This window comes from Gastrolobium bilobum, unplaced genomic scaffold, assembly GCF_033153095.1.
Source record: "Gastrolobium bilobum isolate Gb01-03AN ecotype WA unplaced genomic scaffold, APGP_CSIRO_Gbil_v1 utg6197, whole genome shotgun sequence".
NCBI lineage: Eukaryota > Viridiplantae > Streptophyta > Magnoliopsida > Fabales > Fabaceae > Gastrolobium > Gastrolobium bilobum.
In genome coordinates, this window is record NW_026896133.1 from 49,993 (window position 1) to 66,051 (window position 16,059).

Genomic DNA, 16,059 nt, shown 5'->3' on the forward strand with positions numbered 1-16,059 from the left:
TTTCTGTGACAATTGATCTGATAGAGTCCATGTATGGTAAGACAAAAGATGTATCTTTCCTATTAGCCTTTTATGCTCACAGATCATTTGGTATAGTAAGAGAAAGATGTCATTACCTTTTATCATTGTTCACAAATGTCATGACAATCTAAAATTAATACTGTTATCTTTCCCACTCCCACCGTGAGAATGTATACTAAATTTCATGACACTACAGATAACCTTGAGAATGTATATTTTGTTGCTGTGAAGTTATGACACTGAGAGATGAAATTAAGAGAGTCAATGAAGAAACAACAGCCTTATAAGATAAATTAGATGTACACAGTTTGACAAGAGTCTAGTGTTACACACTACCAATGCCCCATATATTTTCATGTAATGGTTATTAGTTTGACAGAGTAAAAAGCCAATTAGATGTAATGGAAGAGAATTTATTTGCTTCAGTTGTATACTTCCTCAGTTGTCTTTAGGAGGATTAAAGTCTTATTGGGAGATAGATACCTTCTATTCTCACCCACTCTTATATATATAGATTTCCAATCCAATTTTGTACCATGATGATACCAATGGAAATTTTACATATTAAGCAAAACCTCTCCTTGGTTCCTTTAGGGTTAGAACAAACAATTGAATGAAAGAGTGAAGCTATGCATGGAGGTTTGTTTGTGGACTCTATAGAAGAGAGTGAGCACTTGGCTCTTTCCTAGCATGATCCTTTGATGCTAAAAGCTATATGCTCACTCTCTATCTGTCACCACCTCCTTTCATATGTCGATCTCTTTGCTTTTAACATACTTGAAAGCTTTATATTAATTGTTTAATTGATTCATTTTGCTTATTAACTACTAATCAAGCTACATGGCCATGTGTATCAGAGTGCAAGTCATGAAACTTTAATGCAATAACTAAAAATGTTGTTTCATTATATACAAATACTGAAGAATGACAACAGAAAACGCAGTTTTAATGTGCCCTTAATAAAATGAGATTCAACAATGTTTATGCTCCAAATTCATGTACAGTGTGAAGTAATGGGAACCATTTATCCATGACAGCCTTAATACAATCAAATAGTTCATAACAGTAGAAAAGTTCCAATGATAACAATATTACATGGACAGCAAACCTAATGTTCTAAATCTGAAACAATTTTATTGGCCATTATTCAATCTGACTCGGAGTTACAAAATTTTATGTCTTATAATGACAGATCAATTACAATATATATTACATGAGAAGCCCACCATTCAGGTAAACTTCAAATATCAAGGGATGAACCAACATGATGATACTGTCCTCACACCCTTTCTTCACTTTATCACTGTCGATACATTAAGATATAGCAAGTGACTGATCTGCATATGCAACTTCCCTAGCAACTGATTCGAAGATACACATGCTTTCAAGCTCATGTCCTTGCTGATTTTGCCGAGCAGTGTGAATATTCATAAAGTGCCTGCCAAATTGACAAGCAAAGTTATAAAACTTTTGACATATTAAGCTCCTACAATGATTGCAACTGATCCAACATAAATGCATACCCAAAATTTAAGATACAATTGTCCATGTAAATCTATCCTTTGATGAGTGCTTTGTGAATATTCATATAACTCACACGATTGAACGACAGCACACATATGTATTAAGTATTGAAAGAATGATTTAAACAAATTAAGCCTACCCGGTTATGTCCAATGCCACATGATACATAGCCACAATCTTACAGTGTCAAAGCATACCTGTATCTGCTGTAGAAGAATCATATAGCATAATTTGTATGGAAATTGGCCTATCTTATGTCAACTAGCCACAATTGAAAACAGAATTGTAACTGATAATGGAAGTATAATGACATTCATAATGTGACCAGTTTAACATGTCCAAAATGCAGCCACATAGGAGACAATACAACACCAAAATACACACAAAAAATATCAAAAGCTTTATATTCATGTTTCCCTGATGATTCTATAGTTGCTTTTAGTCTAAAACATTAACTATGTCCTATTTACATAATCCAAAAAATCATAACAGTCACACCAAAAAGTGGCAGTAGCATAGCAACCATTCACCTACATACACTTCAAAAAATATTTACTTGTCATAATCACTGAAAATTAGCCAACAACCCAGCCAATAGGCACTTTCTCGCCTCCTCTTTGCATTGCATGAATATATCAATCATGTTACTATCCCTACCTAATTGCACAACTATATGAACCCTCTGAGGCACAGTTAGTTCATCAAATTTTTCGAGCTTATCCATAATTGACATGCGCTTGTTGCTTCTGTCAGCTTGATGTTGAAAGGAGGACACCAATTTGTCAATGTTGTCAATAGATTTTCGATATGTGTGAGTTAGATCTTTCATGACATCAACAACTTCAACTATGAAAGGATTTTCACTCCTAAGCCTTTTTTTGCCATTTCTCGCAGTAACAGTAGATATAGAAGAGGGGGCACAGCCTCTTCGGCTGGGTTGTCAGGCATGGGAGGATCATCTAGAGGATTAGGTATATAGTTGCCCGTGAGGTCTAGGTATTCATCGTAAGGGGTCCCACTGTCTTCATATAAGGCAGTATCTCGTTCCATTTCATGGACAGCTTCTTCTGTGCCCTCAGCATTTAGTCCTGTAGCTACATCCTTACCAAAGATAGATCCCAAAACATCATAATGTGGGAATGGCTTGTTGAAAAGTCCTTTAGCATTGGGTTGTGTCTACACAAATTATCAACATGCATGAATCAGTATTTGTTAGTGTGAATGAAATCAACATGCAAAGTATACAAGAATGACTAATACTGGATTTGTTTTTACCTTAACTCATTCATTGAATATTTCCCTCTCAACATCTATCATTTTCATGGCATCATTCCAACCGTCCCACCATTTCAGCGATTGCATTATAATGTTTCTTCAACAATTTAACCATTGATACTATGTGAGGACTAGCTCGCAAAGAACATCTTGGTATCTTGCGATGCATCATCTTCTCTAAAGCACTGGAAAAATCGGGCCTAAACTCATTATCTCCTTTCCAACATACTTCTATTTCAGTAAGGCAATCTACGAGGACTTTATCCTCTTCTGCAGTCCATGTATGATTAGATCGTTTAGTTGACTGCTAACTGTCTTCAGCCATGATGTCTGACATGTGGAATTTCTATATCTGCTAAAATCTAAAAACAATGATGAAACATATTGGTGAATATAATGCAATAACTAAAGCAAGTTATGATGACATGGAAGATATTGGAATTTTCTGTGACAGATCATGGCAAAAAACATTTGAACATGTGACAGTACGATAAAGTTAAATACGCAGTCTAGTACATAACATTACAAGATAAACAGAACTTCCTTTCAAGTATTTTGATGTCCACATATGACACTGAATAAACATACACCATTACGGAAAACTAAACATTATAACGAATTCGAAATCAGTTGCGACTCCTCCATGTGTTAAACATGTGATTCGCCATTTGGTCCCTCAAAAGAGTCCATGCATTAGAAGACTCTACGTGAGTAATCAAATCATTTCCTCCCATATCATCTTCAGCTTGCTGCATTTGATCAACTTCTTGATCGTCTGGAGGATCCACAGTCATTTCTCTTCGTATATGATTATGAAGCAAGCAATATGCGATAATAATTCTGCATTGAGTTTTAACCGGATAGAATGACTTTGATCTCACAATTGCCCAATGACCTTTCAGCATTCCAAAGCACCGTTCTATCACATTCTTTGCAAAAGAGTGCTTCATATTAAAGAATTCTTGCGGGGTTCTTGGATGTGCCCCATGTCTCCATTCACTCAGATGATATCTTTGTCCCTTGTACGGTGTAAGGAAACCTTCTCCATTCTTGTAACCAGCATCACACAAGTAATAGTAACCTGAAACAGAAATAAGTAACAAAAAATATTCAGAATAGGAAATAATAGTACATAAAAAAACTTAAATTAAACTACGAAATTTTACAAATTTTTGTAATTACCTTTCGGGACCCTTAAACCATTCGGACGAGATATGGCATCTCTGAGTACCCTTGAGTCCGTAGCCGAACCCTCCCATCTAGGCAAAACATAAATAAACTGACCATCTTGAGAACAAACCCCCAACACATTGGTTTCTATCTCACCCTTCCTAGTGCGGTATCTAGCCTTGTCGGCTTGCAAGGGGTTGATCTTGATGTGTGTCCCATCTAGTGCTCCCAAATAATTCTAATAATTCACCAGCTAAAAAATTAGTAACCAAACCACAAATACATGCACATCAACTTATCCAAGTTTAAATGTAAAAATACGTAATACAATATCTGACCTTGAACCACTTACACTTGTCATCAGTCGAGTTCTCTAGAACTGGTTCAGGTCGTTTAAATAAAACAGTATGACATCGTAAGATTGCTAGCAACACTTTGGAGAACTGTCTACTTATTGTTTCACCAGATCGCATGAACTGTCTTTTTATTATCCTATTCTTCACATCGTGGGTCAAAATATGAAGAAATATTGAGGCCATCTCTTCCACACCCATATTCCTAGTTGGCTCCAGCCCCCCAAGAGTTTTCACCAACTCACACAATTTATAGAAAGACCTTCTATCCATCCTTGTATTCTCGATACAAACTTTGTCACTTAGATGAACTATTCTATGGAAATTGATTTCCCTAACCCTAGCCCTCCTAAAGAAATCCCAAGATACTGTCCTCCTTTTATTTCTCCTGTTTTCGTTATGGCGTAATAACAAAACACAAATACCGAATAACAACAAAATCAATTGTTGCATACACTGCAGATGAGCAATGAGTACAACAACGACACTAACCTTCATTCCATTGTTCATTGCCACAATCTAACACGCAAAATAACAAAAAAATTCAGATGTCAACTATAACATAAAGTGTTGATACTTAACAGTTGGTGTAGAATATATGATTATAACCCTAAACCAAAGGAATTGTTATAAGAATTGAAAGTGTGTGTTGAAGAACCTAATACATAGAAGAAGCATTAATTTGGCATTCCCTATCAATGGTCAACAATGTGATGCTCTTCACCCGTGAAATTGATAAATTAAAGTGAACATAAGATATTGGAATCATCCTGGTCAGTATAGAAAATGACCATTGTATACTCACTCTCTCATAATGCCATGCTCAGGAAACAAAGGAAATTGCAGCTAAACACTTCATATATTTCTGTAATGTGGAGATATAATGTTACAGGGGTAAAAATACAACTTTACATAGGTTTGGTACAAGGGAATAAACAATTATTGTTACTAGTTCATGGATGAGATTTTCAATGCAATCCTATAACTCAAACACATTGACTGAGTTTGTCAGATGTATATTTTTAACTCCATACCAAATGTGTTTGGTACTTCGTGATGTACATGGTTTGTGGATAACAATTACAATGTATATGTATACCCATCTTTTAGGTTACCCACATGTATAATTTTTCTGCCAATTGAACATAAGTGAAAAGACATATGTCACTCATGAAAGGTTTTGTTGTGTATCTTGTCAAAAATGTAATAATGAAGAAAGTAGGTTTTTGGGAGGAGTTTGACAAATTAATATATCTTTAGATACATAACTTATTAAATTGTGATTGAGGAACTCGAACCTGATGAAACATCCCTGTAATTTATAACCCTAAAAGCATACCTACTCACCTTGTTGGGAATGAATTAAATCATTACACTAGTCAATTACTGTTGGTGAGTCAATAACTTTAAAAAGTACCATTGACTTTGTAGTTAATGCATGCATATACCTTTTGTTCCATACATCTGGCCTGAATAGATTTTGTTGCTGATTTTCATGTTTAAACCTTCCCATAGCCAAATGGATCACATAATATTTCACCACAATTTAAGATCAAACTTGGAAATGATTGAAAATGCTTTTTTTACTAAGATTAAACTTCAAACCCACTGGGACTTAACACTGCATTAAGCTATATTACGATGTTGTTAGAAGTTGCTTAAAAAAATTCATGCTTAATAAAATTCCTATCACTTAGTTCACGTGCTTTCAACAAAGCCTTCCTGGGAGTACATCATGACTACACCTACACCATACATAAGGCCTACATGCAGGCACAAAACAGAGAACAAAATGGGTCCAATGTTGACCAATGACGGTTACAAATAGTTGCTTAATAAAACCAAACACCATTATCCACCACATTCCCAAGGAATAACTGTGTCCGGAAGGAGGTCAAAACTTTGTCAAGTTACTTTTGATTTTGTTTGTGTTACTATGTTCTTTTAAAAATCCCTTTTGGATCACATTGTGCTGTCATCTGGTCCCTCAGAGATCTTGGACCACTCGCATAAATAATTACAAAGCAGCACATAATTTCATTAATATTGTTACTTTCCTAATCACATGCACAACCACATCCATACAATGGTGTCTAGCCACTGTTCAAAATAGTGTTTGCAATAATGAACAAGTACATATACAGAAAGGATGAGTCGAACAGCTGTGTATAGACTTACCGAAAAAGTGTGACCAAGACTGGCCAAAACAACAGGACCCTTAATATCTCACCCTTGGTTGTACCGCACCAAATCAGCAGGTCTTGAAACCACCAACTTCTCCGACGCGGTAGATCCTGTTCACGGGAGTCTGTTACCGACCAGCTACGCCAATGGAACGTGCTTCCAAATACAGGGTCACGTGTCAGTTAACATATCTCCAAGGGCCATTTTTTCACTCATTTTCTTGAAAATGTCAAAATATACACAAATTGGAGACAAAAGTTTATTCAAAACCGAGTTTGATTACCGTTACCTGACCTCCCATCATAACCATCTAGGTTTCTTCAGTCATTCTTCGGTTTGGGTTTCAGAACAGCACCGAATCGAATATGATATTTGGCAGAGATGTAATCAAGGTTTGGGGTCGTCCTAGGATACTCTGCTCACATGTGGTTAAGAAGAGGGGTATTTTTGTCACCGTTTTCATCCATTTTTTCCATTTCTCCGGTTTTCACAGAAATACCACGTTGGAAGTTGCATTCGTTAACAGTATATTTGTACATTTTTTACACGCATTTGTAATTAGATAGGCAAGTGTGTTTGATGGATAAAAGTCATGAAATCTTTCTTCCAAATGGGGAGAATAGAGAATGCCATATGCACTTCGCTGGGAAAATTTAGAGAACTCACGTAACAAACACCCCCTAAATGTCCTTTCTTCTTCTCGGGTAAATGGGTCAGATAGAATTGTGGGCTTGTTCACAGGATAACTGTTTTCGGTGAAACCAGCATAAGACATTCTTACCAATACCAATAATGGAGTGCATTCCTAAGCCAGAAATTAGAAAGCGTGTTGGAATTGGCCGAATTAGACAAAATAATCTTTGTTTACCTTGTATCATAGCTCAAACACCTCCAACACTTAACACATATAGCCTTATGCCTTAAGATAACAAAACAAGATACATTTAGTGGGGAGCACTTTAATTAGTATATAGCTAGAAAGACAAACAAGTAATTGTGAGAAGATGTTGGATGTAGAGGTTAAGGAGACCAAGCAATCTGCTTATGCCTCTTCTTGGTCGCTTCTAAACTTCAAAAGATGCATTTCTTCAAGTTCACCAGCAGAAAAGGAACCAATCCACAACCCCAAGAAGCAATTTGGAGGATGGAAGGCCATGCTTTATATTTTAGGTCTATTTCTATTTTCTAAGTAGACTTTTATTCTCCATAAAATCATGTGATTATTTCACAAACAAAGCTAAATTACCAATGCTTTTTCTTTTTATTTTTTTGGGTTGGGGTTAGTATTGCATGGAATGAAACGTTTGAGAGGTTGGCAGTGTTTGGGTTGTTTGCTAACTTTACGGTGTATATGAACATGGTAGTTAAAATCTCAATTTATTACTACGATTTTATGTTTTTACAAAAAAAAAAATTCATCAAAATGATTTTACTATATTCCAAACAATTTTACGTTTTTATAATTTTTAATGATTTTTTTACATTATAATTTTACGTTTTACGATTTTTTAACCTCTTTTTATTTTACGTAAAATCTCGATTTTAACTACTTTTGTATATGACAAGAGAGCTTCACTTGGACCAAGTGTCTGCTTCTAACATTCTCAACATATGGTTTTGTATAACAAACTTCGCCCCTCTAGTTGGGTGAATATGATATAAGGGTTTTATGTTTGTTATGTTACATGATATAACATAACTTTCCTACACACACAATTGAGAAGAGATAGGAGAGAAAAGAAAGGATAGAGAAAAATCATGGGATGTGACCCACATAAAATTGTGTGTGTAAGAAAGTTATGTTACATCATATAACATAACAAACATAAAACCCATGATATAATATAATGTTTTTCACTTTTTATCCAAATTTCATAGGGTAATGTGTCACAAATCAAATGCAATATATAAAAAAAGTAAAAATGACTTGGTGTGTGTTTGGAAATTGGCTTAATTTTAGAAAAATTTCATTTTTAAAGATCTCCTTGTAAGCTTTTGATTAAAAGCTTTCTAGCCCTAGAATAAGCCAATCCAAGCCATTGGCAAAAGTTACAAAATATATACTTTACCCGAAGAAATTAATGTTTATCATGTTATAAAAGATAAAATTATCTTATACACACATATAAGAGTGTATGGGAGCTATGTGAAAAGAAGAGACAGAAAAATAAAACATAAGCCCCATATATTTTTTTATATGTGTGTGAAAGATAAAATTATCTTCTACAACATGATAAACATTAATCTCTTACCCAAATCATTGTTTGAAACTTTGCAAATGGAAAACCAAATATTCGATCACCAATCTTTTTTGTCTATTTAACTTGAAAAAAGAAAATTGAGTTAGTTGATTAAGCACAAATGCAATTCAGTTTCGTGTGGTTCAACATCCCTTCTAAATTAATCATTGCTATGATGATATTAGAAAAGGGAAACATTAAAATTTTCCTTATCTTCCAAGTTAAAAATGATGACAAAATTACATCTTATTTATAAGGGCAAAGGGAAAATCTCAATACATAAGACTCTCCAACTAACGAAGGTAGAAATGAAGATTAATTGTACACAGTTTTACCCTTATATTTTTATAAAAAAAACTATTTTCAGACTCGAACATGTGACGTTGTTGTTAAAAAAAGAACCTTACAGTTGCTAGAATTACATCTTAACTCACTAGAATATAAACATTACAATAAATTGGCATGTTGAAGAATAATTCTTCTCTTCCAACTAAAAGAGAAAATTAAAGTAGAGGCACTTGTTTTAATCATGCAAAGCTGAAGGAGATGAATACACCTAGAGCCAGTGCTGCTGATTTGATGGCAATAGAGCTTGGCAATCTGCCATTGTCCTTCCTTAAGAAAAGGCCATGGTAAAGAGGCAAATTGATGAGAACCAGAAAGCCACACAATAGAACTTGCAACACCATTTTATCATAAGCTCCAAGACCACCTTCCCTTAGGACTGCATCCTTCAACACACTAAGAAAACAAAACAAATTGAGCAATGCAAGTGTTGCTAGTATAGTGAACATTGGAGAGGAGGTTCCAAAGTCCATAATTTCTTTATAATGGCGTTTGGAAACATCTTCTTCTGTAACCTTGGCTGTGATTGTAAAGGCTGAATCTGAGTATCCAAAAAGCTTTAAGATGGTGTCAATAAAGGCAAATAGGTAAGAGCTTGTTCTCTTGTATAACCATATCCGTAGATCATTCCACCAACCTTGAAATGTGCCTCCAGAGAACAGAAACTCCAACAAACTATAACTAGTTTCCCCGAGTACTACATATGCAAAAGGTATGAACCATGGACTTGACATCTGATAAATCCAACAATAAAAATTTAACACATGAATGCTCAATATATTATATGTACTTGCTTAGAAAAATCATGTACATATATACACATTCGTGTAGGTACATGTATGCACACACATATTAAGAGGGTCTAACTACAAGTCATTTTGAAGGTACATTTATGATTTTGGAAAAATTTGAGTTAGTTCCTTAAAAACCTTTTCCACTTTGGTTTTAGTTTTTTATTCCCAAAGTGAACACCTTATCATAAAAATCATTGACATCCCAAAGTGAAAAAGAAAATGAATTAATGTAATAACATCTACATCTCTATAAACTATGAGAAAATAGGAATGAAGTCCCATTATTTAGTTAAAATTAAGCATTTAGGAAAGGAGATTTTTACCTTTGGAAACAAGGGAATGCCTTTAAGGAGATAGAGTGAAGGGATGATGCAGTAATATAGTGTTGCCAAACAGTTAGGTGCCCAAAAGCAATAAGTAGAATAGGCCATTTGGAGTCCAAAACTGATCCTTCCAAGAGCATACCAAACAGGACTGTACTTGGAAAACAAAATTTGAAAGTCTCCTTCAGACCATCTCTTATGTTGAACAAGTGTTTGAGACAAAGTGGTTGGAGCTACTCCTAAGAAAGCTTTCCTTGGTGGGTTGTAGTACACTGATTTCCATCCTTGGCATTGTATAGACAATCCTGTTATCACATCCTCCACTGGACACCCATATTTTAAACCTATCTGCCAATATAGAAAACATTCGACATCAATGTTAACAACATCTTTATCCCAAATTAGTTGGGGTTGGTGAATTTACGAAAACATTATGCAGCTAAATTTAGTCACAATATATTTACTCTTATATAAATATATGTAAAAGAGAAAGAGAGACCTCTTTTCCCCATAGTGTGTTTTCTTCATAGGTACAGCTTGCAAGAGCCTTTGATTTTTCTTCTAATTCCTGCAAACTTGCTTCTATGAATTGGTCATCTTCAGTCTTCCAGTCATTCCTATATTGATCACTGAACTTCATCCCACAGAGACTGTCTCTCTTGTGAAAGCAGCCAGTTCCTATATACAAAGGGCCACCATAACCGTCTGCACCATGGAACTCCACCTTATTTTCATACATAAAAAACCATCAAAAGTTTAAGCTATTAGGTAAAGACAGATAAATAATTATCAACAATAATAACATAATGCTCTTTATATGCAGAACCACAAGGACAAAAAAACTATCCCTACCAAATATTTAACATAACTGTCTAATCAAACTTGAGACTATAGGTTAGAATTTAATCTTTTAACATGTTAAGCTTTTGATTCTACAGATAACTCACCTCGCTAATTGATAGTAAAGCACTTCCATATAAATCATTCTTAGTTACATTCTCAAAATTCTGTGGAAACTGCACAAAAGCAATTTCATGGCCTTTCTCTTCATCCATGAAAAAGCAGAGAGCATCCCTCACAGATTGTGAATTGTTTGAGTACATGTCACAGTCTACATTAAGAATGATTTTCCCGTTGCTGATATTCGAAGACACCCTTAACTGCATTTAGACCAAAGAAAATAATGTGAGCTATTAATATACTTTATAGTTCATTCCAAAATGCATATATTTCATACTTGTCACTCGTAACTAATTAGGCACCATATTTATACAAATTCAAGACCAGTTTTGAATCATTTATAATGTGCCAAATCAAATAATTTGTATTCCTAGAGTGATCAAATAGCACCTATAGAGTGTGCACTTTAATGTGAACTAACTTTTTGTACAAAATAGCATTAAGTACAATTTCCTAAATTTTATACTTACAAAAACTATCAAAGATTAACCAATATAAATAAATAATAATTAAAACTATGAAAGAAATTTATATATATAATATATACCAATGAATTCATAGCTCCAGCTTTGAAATTATGGTGATATTGGGGCCTCTTCTCGCGAGCCAAATACACCAGAGTTGGCAAAACGAACCCATCTACATCTTTTGAGTTATTTGGATCATTTTTATGAAGTAGTATCTAGTAAGAAAATCAAAACATAAGTGTAAACAAGCATGCATCAGGGCATGCGCTATGGTGACAAAACTACTACACAAAATTGAATTGAAAATGCTTAAGAAAGCAATTTACTTGAAGAATTGTGTCATGGTCCCGTCGAGAAGAATATGAATCCCACTGAGAAAATCCTTTATGCTTTAAACGTGCTTCTTTGGGTACACCACCCAACTTGGTTGCATCTTCAATTCGTCTTTCCATTTCGTTGTATAGTTTCTACAACATGAAACAAAGAGAACTATAATTCTCTATAATATAAGAAGATAAATATTATTTATATCAAAAATTTAAAATAAAAACTTTAGTCTATTATGTTTTGTCAGTTACTCTTTTTTGTTTCAAACTTTACTTCTTTTTTTTCGAAACATGATTTATTATGAAGTATTCGTAACAACTTTCTAATAAAAGCTTTCGCACCATGGATTATTGTTCTATTCAAAAAAAAAAGTGTATTTTTTAAGGAGTGACTTCGAATTCCATTGACCAGTAAGGAAATTATCAAAGAAATTGGGGTATGTCCTTATTCTAATGGGATGTCCACATCTAACTTTATCTACGTAACCAAAAAAAAAACGTACGAACACTATAGTTTATAAGAAAAAATTATCTTATATCAAAATAACATGCATGTTAAAAGCCTCAAAGAAGATTTTTTTTTTTTTTGGTACAATTATATTCTCATTCATATTAATTCATATTAGTAACTAAAGTTATGTGTTAATTAACAAATCCATGAAATTCTAGATTCTAACAATTTAAATTTAGATGATTAATTACTATATATACCTTGATAGCTTCTAATTCTTTGGTTTGATTAGGGTCACTATTGAAATATACGGCAGGGGACATGGGTTCCACATTGAACCTCTTGCAGAATGGAACCCAATGCTTTGCAAAGGTAGAAGCCTCTAGCATAGCATAAAACGTGATTTCGGAGGCAGCATCATCTGAGAGATACACACTTGTCTTCTCAGCTGGATAGTCATAAGCCATAACTGATAACACTGTATTAATCACCATCATGGGTGGCTCAATCTCTGGGTCTGCTGTGCACACAAAGATGTCCACTCTTGGCAACCTATTCTCATATCTGTTCCAAAACACACAAACACACATATCAGTTTCCAACTCATCTTTGTTAAACTATAGAGCCAGGATGAATTTACCAGTTATTAGCCATTAATTCAATTACATCTAGCAATTATAATTTATTAGTTATGTAAAGTTGAGTGTAATACTTTTTTTTTTTTTTACTCTTGTATATTAGTTAAGTAAACTATTAGATATAAGTAGAATCAATGACTAACGAGTATTTTTATACTTATTCACTAGTGCAATACTTCTTATAATTATTTTTACAATTATATAAGTTCATCATCATCACACACACACACACACACATATATATATATAAATAGAAATATTTCTGCAGTTACTGCATATAAGTTATCTGCATTTACTCTCAAAACGACGTCGTTTTGGAATTCAAATATTAAAAAATTATAATTATAAAAACTATAATAACCCTGAAATAAATTAAAATTATAAAAACATCATGATTTTTGTCCCAAAATGACGTCGTATTGAGCTTACTGCAGATAAAATATCTGCAGTAACTGCAAAAAAAATGAACTATATATATATATATATATATATATATATATATATATATATATATATATATATATGTCAGGTTATTTTATACTGATATAAATTATGCTCTTAATATTGATTATTGATTCAATTTATATCTACTTACTGTGATTTATTAGATATATGAACGGTTAGATATAAGAAAATCAATATCAAGATTTGATATAATTCTTATTTTTAAACCGATATAAAAATAATATGTCCCATATATACTAGCAAAAAATTAGAATAATGGATAAATAAAATTGACTCTTAAGATTCAAAATATAATTTATACCGGTGAAAAATTATTTTATATTATATACACATATTAATAAAGGGGAGATTCACATTATTTAGTAAGACCAGCATACCATTTTATCAAATATATATAATAAACAAGAGGCTTGAGATCGAAGAGAGTGTTTGCTAAAATTTGAGTAAGAATATAACTATACAGGACCTTTGAGAGAGTCTATTCTTGAAGGGTTGCCTGAAGACAAGGTTCCATCGGAGTGCTTGAGTGAGTACCCAATAAAAGCCAAACCATAGCTCTGCACAAAGCAAACCAAGACATGCCCATTTTCCATCTTCACCATTTCTTGTTATGTGGCTCAACCTGTAAACCCAGATGAAGCATATACTCACAAATAATGAGATTGCAAAGGTCCTATAGATGAGCCTCCCTCTTCCCCTTCTTGTCTCAAACAATGGGGAGTATTCACCGCTACCCATAACTATCGATTATATATGTCTATCTCTTGCAACTTGTTAATTTCTTGTGCTTTTACATACCAATATATATACACAAAGGCATTGGCATTTGAAAGTTCATTTATTATTCTTTTGTCCTTTTTATGTTTGGAGTTATTGTGCCTTGTTTTTTCAACTATTAAACTTGCTCCGGTGGCTATCGAAAAGTGGTCAAAGGTCAGTGAGAAACGGCTATATATGATGATGATGAATGCACTGATCAGGAATGACGATAATGGATAAAATTTGGTGTGACTAATTAATAATATATCATTTTCATAAAATAAATGTTTGCAATATAAATCTAAAAAATCATTTCAACCATTAAAGTGAATATTTTTTTAATGGTTTTTATCATGTTCCCTAGTACCACCCATATGGAATCAAATTTGTGATGTCCCTGGTTTTTATATTTATTTAATAATACATAATTGTATAATTAAAATAAATAAATTATGAGAGGGTAGAGAGAGAGACTTAAATCCAAAATTAAATTAGATTCGATGCTAGTTAAAATCTATCAAAATAAATAAATATTTACATTTTTTTTAATTAACCTCAATCAAATTAGAACACAACTTTTTGTGCGTATTTAACAAAAAAAGTTATACTTTTTTATGTTTAACAAGTGTTATTAAACTTAAACAGATTATTATGAAATCAGTTGAATTATTTTGTTATTATGTCACTAATTTAACTAGTAGATTATTAATTTAACTATATTAATTAAATTTATATAAGAATATATAATAAATATAATAATAAAAAAATTAACAAATATATAATTATGACATAATAGTTATTACTGTATGTATTATTCATTAACAGGTTTCAAACCCAACAGATTAATTGGTGGTTTAAATTATAATAACATAAGTATATATGAAGGTGTTTAGTATAAAAACAATTAAGATAGAATTCTACTTCCTTTTGTTCCAAAAAAAAAAAAAAAAAAAGATAGACTTATACTAGAGTGTATTTTATCCAATAAAATTGTAAATAACTAGTATAAGAACACAGGTTAAGAAAAAAATTTGAAAATTAAGTAAGGAGTGAAAAAGAAATTAATATATTAAATATTCTATTATTTATTTTTTTTATTTCTGTTACCCTTATTAGCAAAATCATATGACTGATTTCATTAGTGGTGCGATCTCTATTCATTCTTAGAAAATTTTAAAGAAGTCAAAGAATTTATTTTGGCTAAGACGAAATAGTAGTATCTAATCACACCTAAATTTTTATATTAAAAAAAAAAAAAAAAAAAACCCTCTAAGATTATGTTGTCACCTAAAAAACAAGCAGGTTGCGACTAATTAAAGAGTTCAATCTACCGAATATAACATGGGATTATTAAAGAATGTAAAGTACTCAATCAATTGGACGCATAAATTGAACAAGAATGTGATCCGAATTTGACCACGATGACCGCTCAATTAATTAATTTAGTTGGCTTTAATACACAACGCGATAATTCCTCGGTCAAATATAAAAGAGGTTAGATAGTGAAAATAAATAAATAAACAAGATATTAAAATATGCAACAGGCTTTATCTTCTTCTTCTTTTTTGAAAATGCAACAGGCTTTATCTAAAACATCGTAAGTGTGGATCTCGAGATCTAACTCGCTTAATAAAATATATTTGATGTAGTCAGATATTCTAAAGATTTGAAACTCGTTCAAAATAGCATGATCCAATCCAATGTTTATAATTCAGAGATTAGTGCGGCATATGTCACAATTGATTATGGGAATAAGAACGGAAT

The 16,059-nt window shown here is 32.7% G+C and overlaps 2 protein-coding genes across 2 annotated transcripts; both read right to left on the minus strand.

The window, feature by feature from the left end:
- Positions 1-3,446: 3,446 nt before the first annotated feature.
- Positions 3,447-4,616, minus strand: LOC133297947 (uncharacterized). Its single transcript, XM_061497181.1, has 3 exons — positions 4,329-4,616; positions 4,003-4,228; positions 3,447-3,901 (listed from the first exon to the last, which is right to left on the minus strand). Exons 1-3 carry the CDS (start codon positions 4,614-4,616, stop codon positions 3,447-3,449), a joined length of 969 nt encoding a protein of 322 aa, XP_061353165.1.
- Positions 4,617-9,294: 4,678 nt separating this feature from the next.
- Positions 9,295-14,274, minus strand: LOC133297948 (cellulose synthase-like protein E1). The gene is made up of 8 exons (XM_061497182.1): positions 14,003-14,274; positions 12,694-12,997; positions 11,983-12,123; positions 11,737-11,871; positions 11,177-11,389; positions 10,729-10,953; positions 10,230-10,577; positions 9,295-9,846 (listed from the first exon to the last, which is right to left on the minus strand). Exons 1-8 carry the CDS (start codon positions 14,272-14,274, stop codon positions 9,295-9,297), a joined length of 2,190 nt encoding a protein of 729 aa, XP_061353166.1.
- Between the last annotated feature and the right edge of the window lie 1,785 nt (positions 14,275-16,059).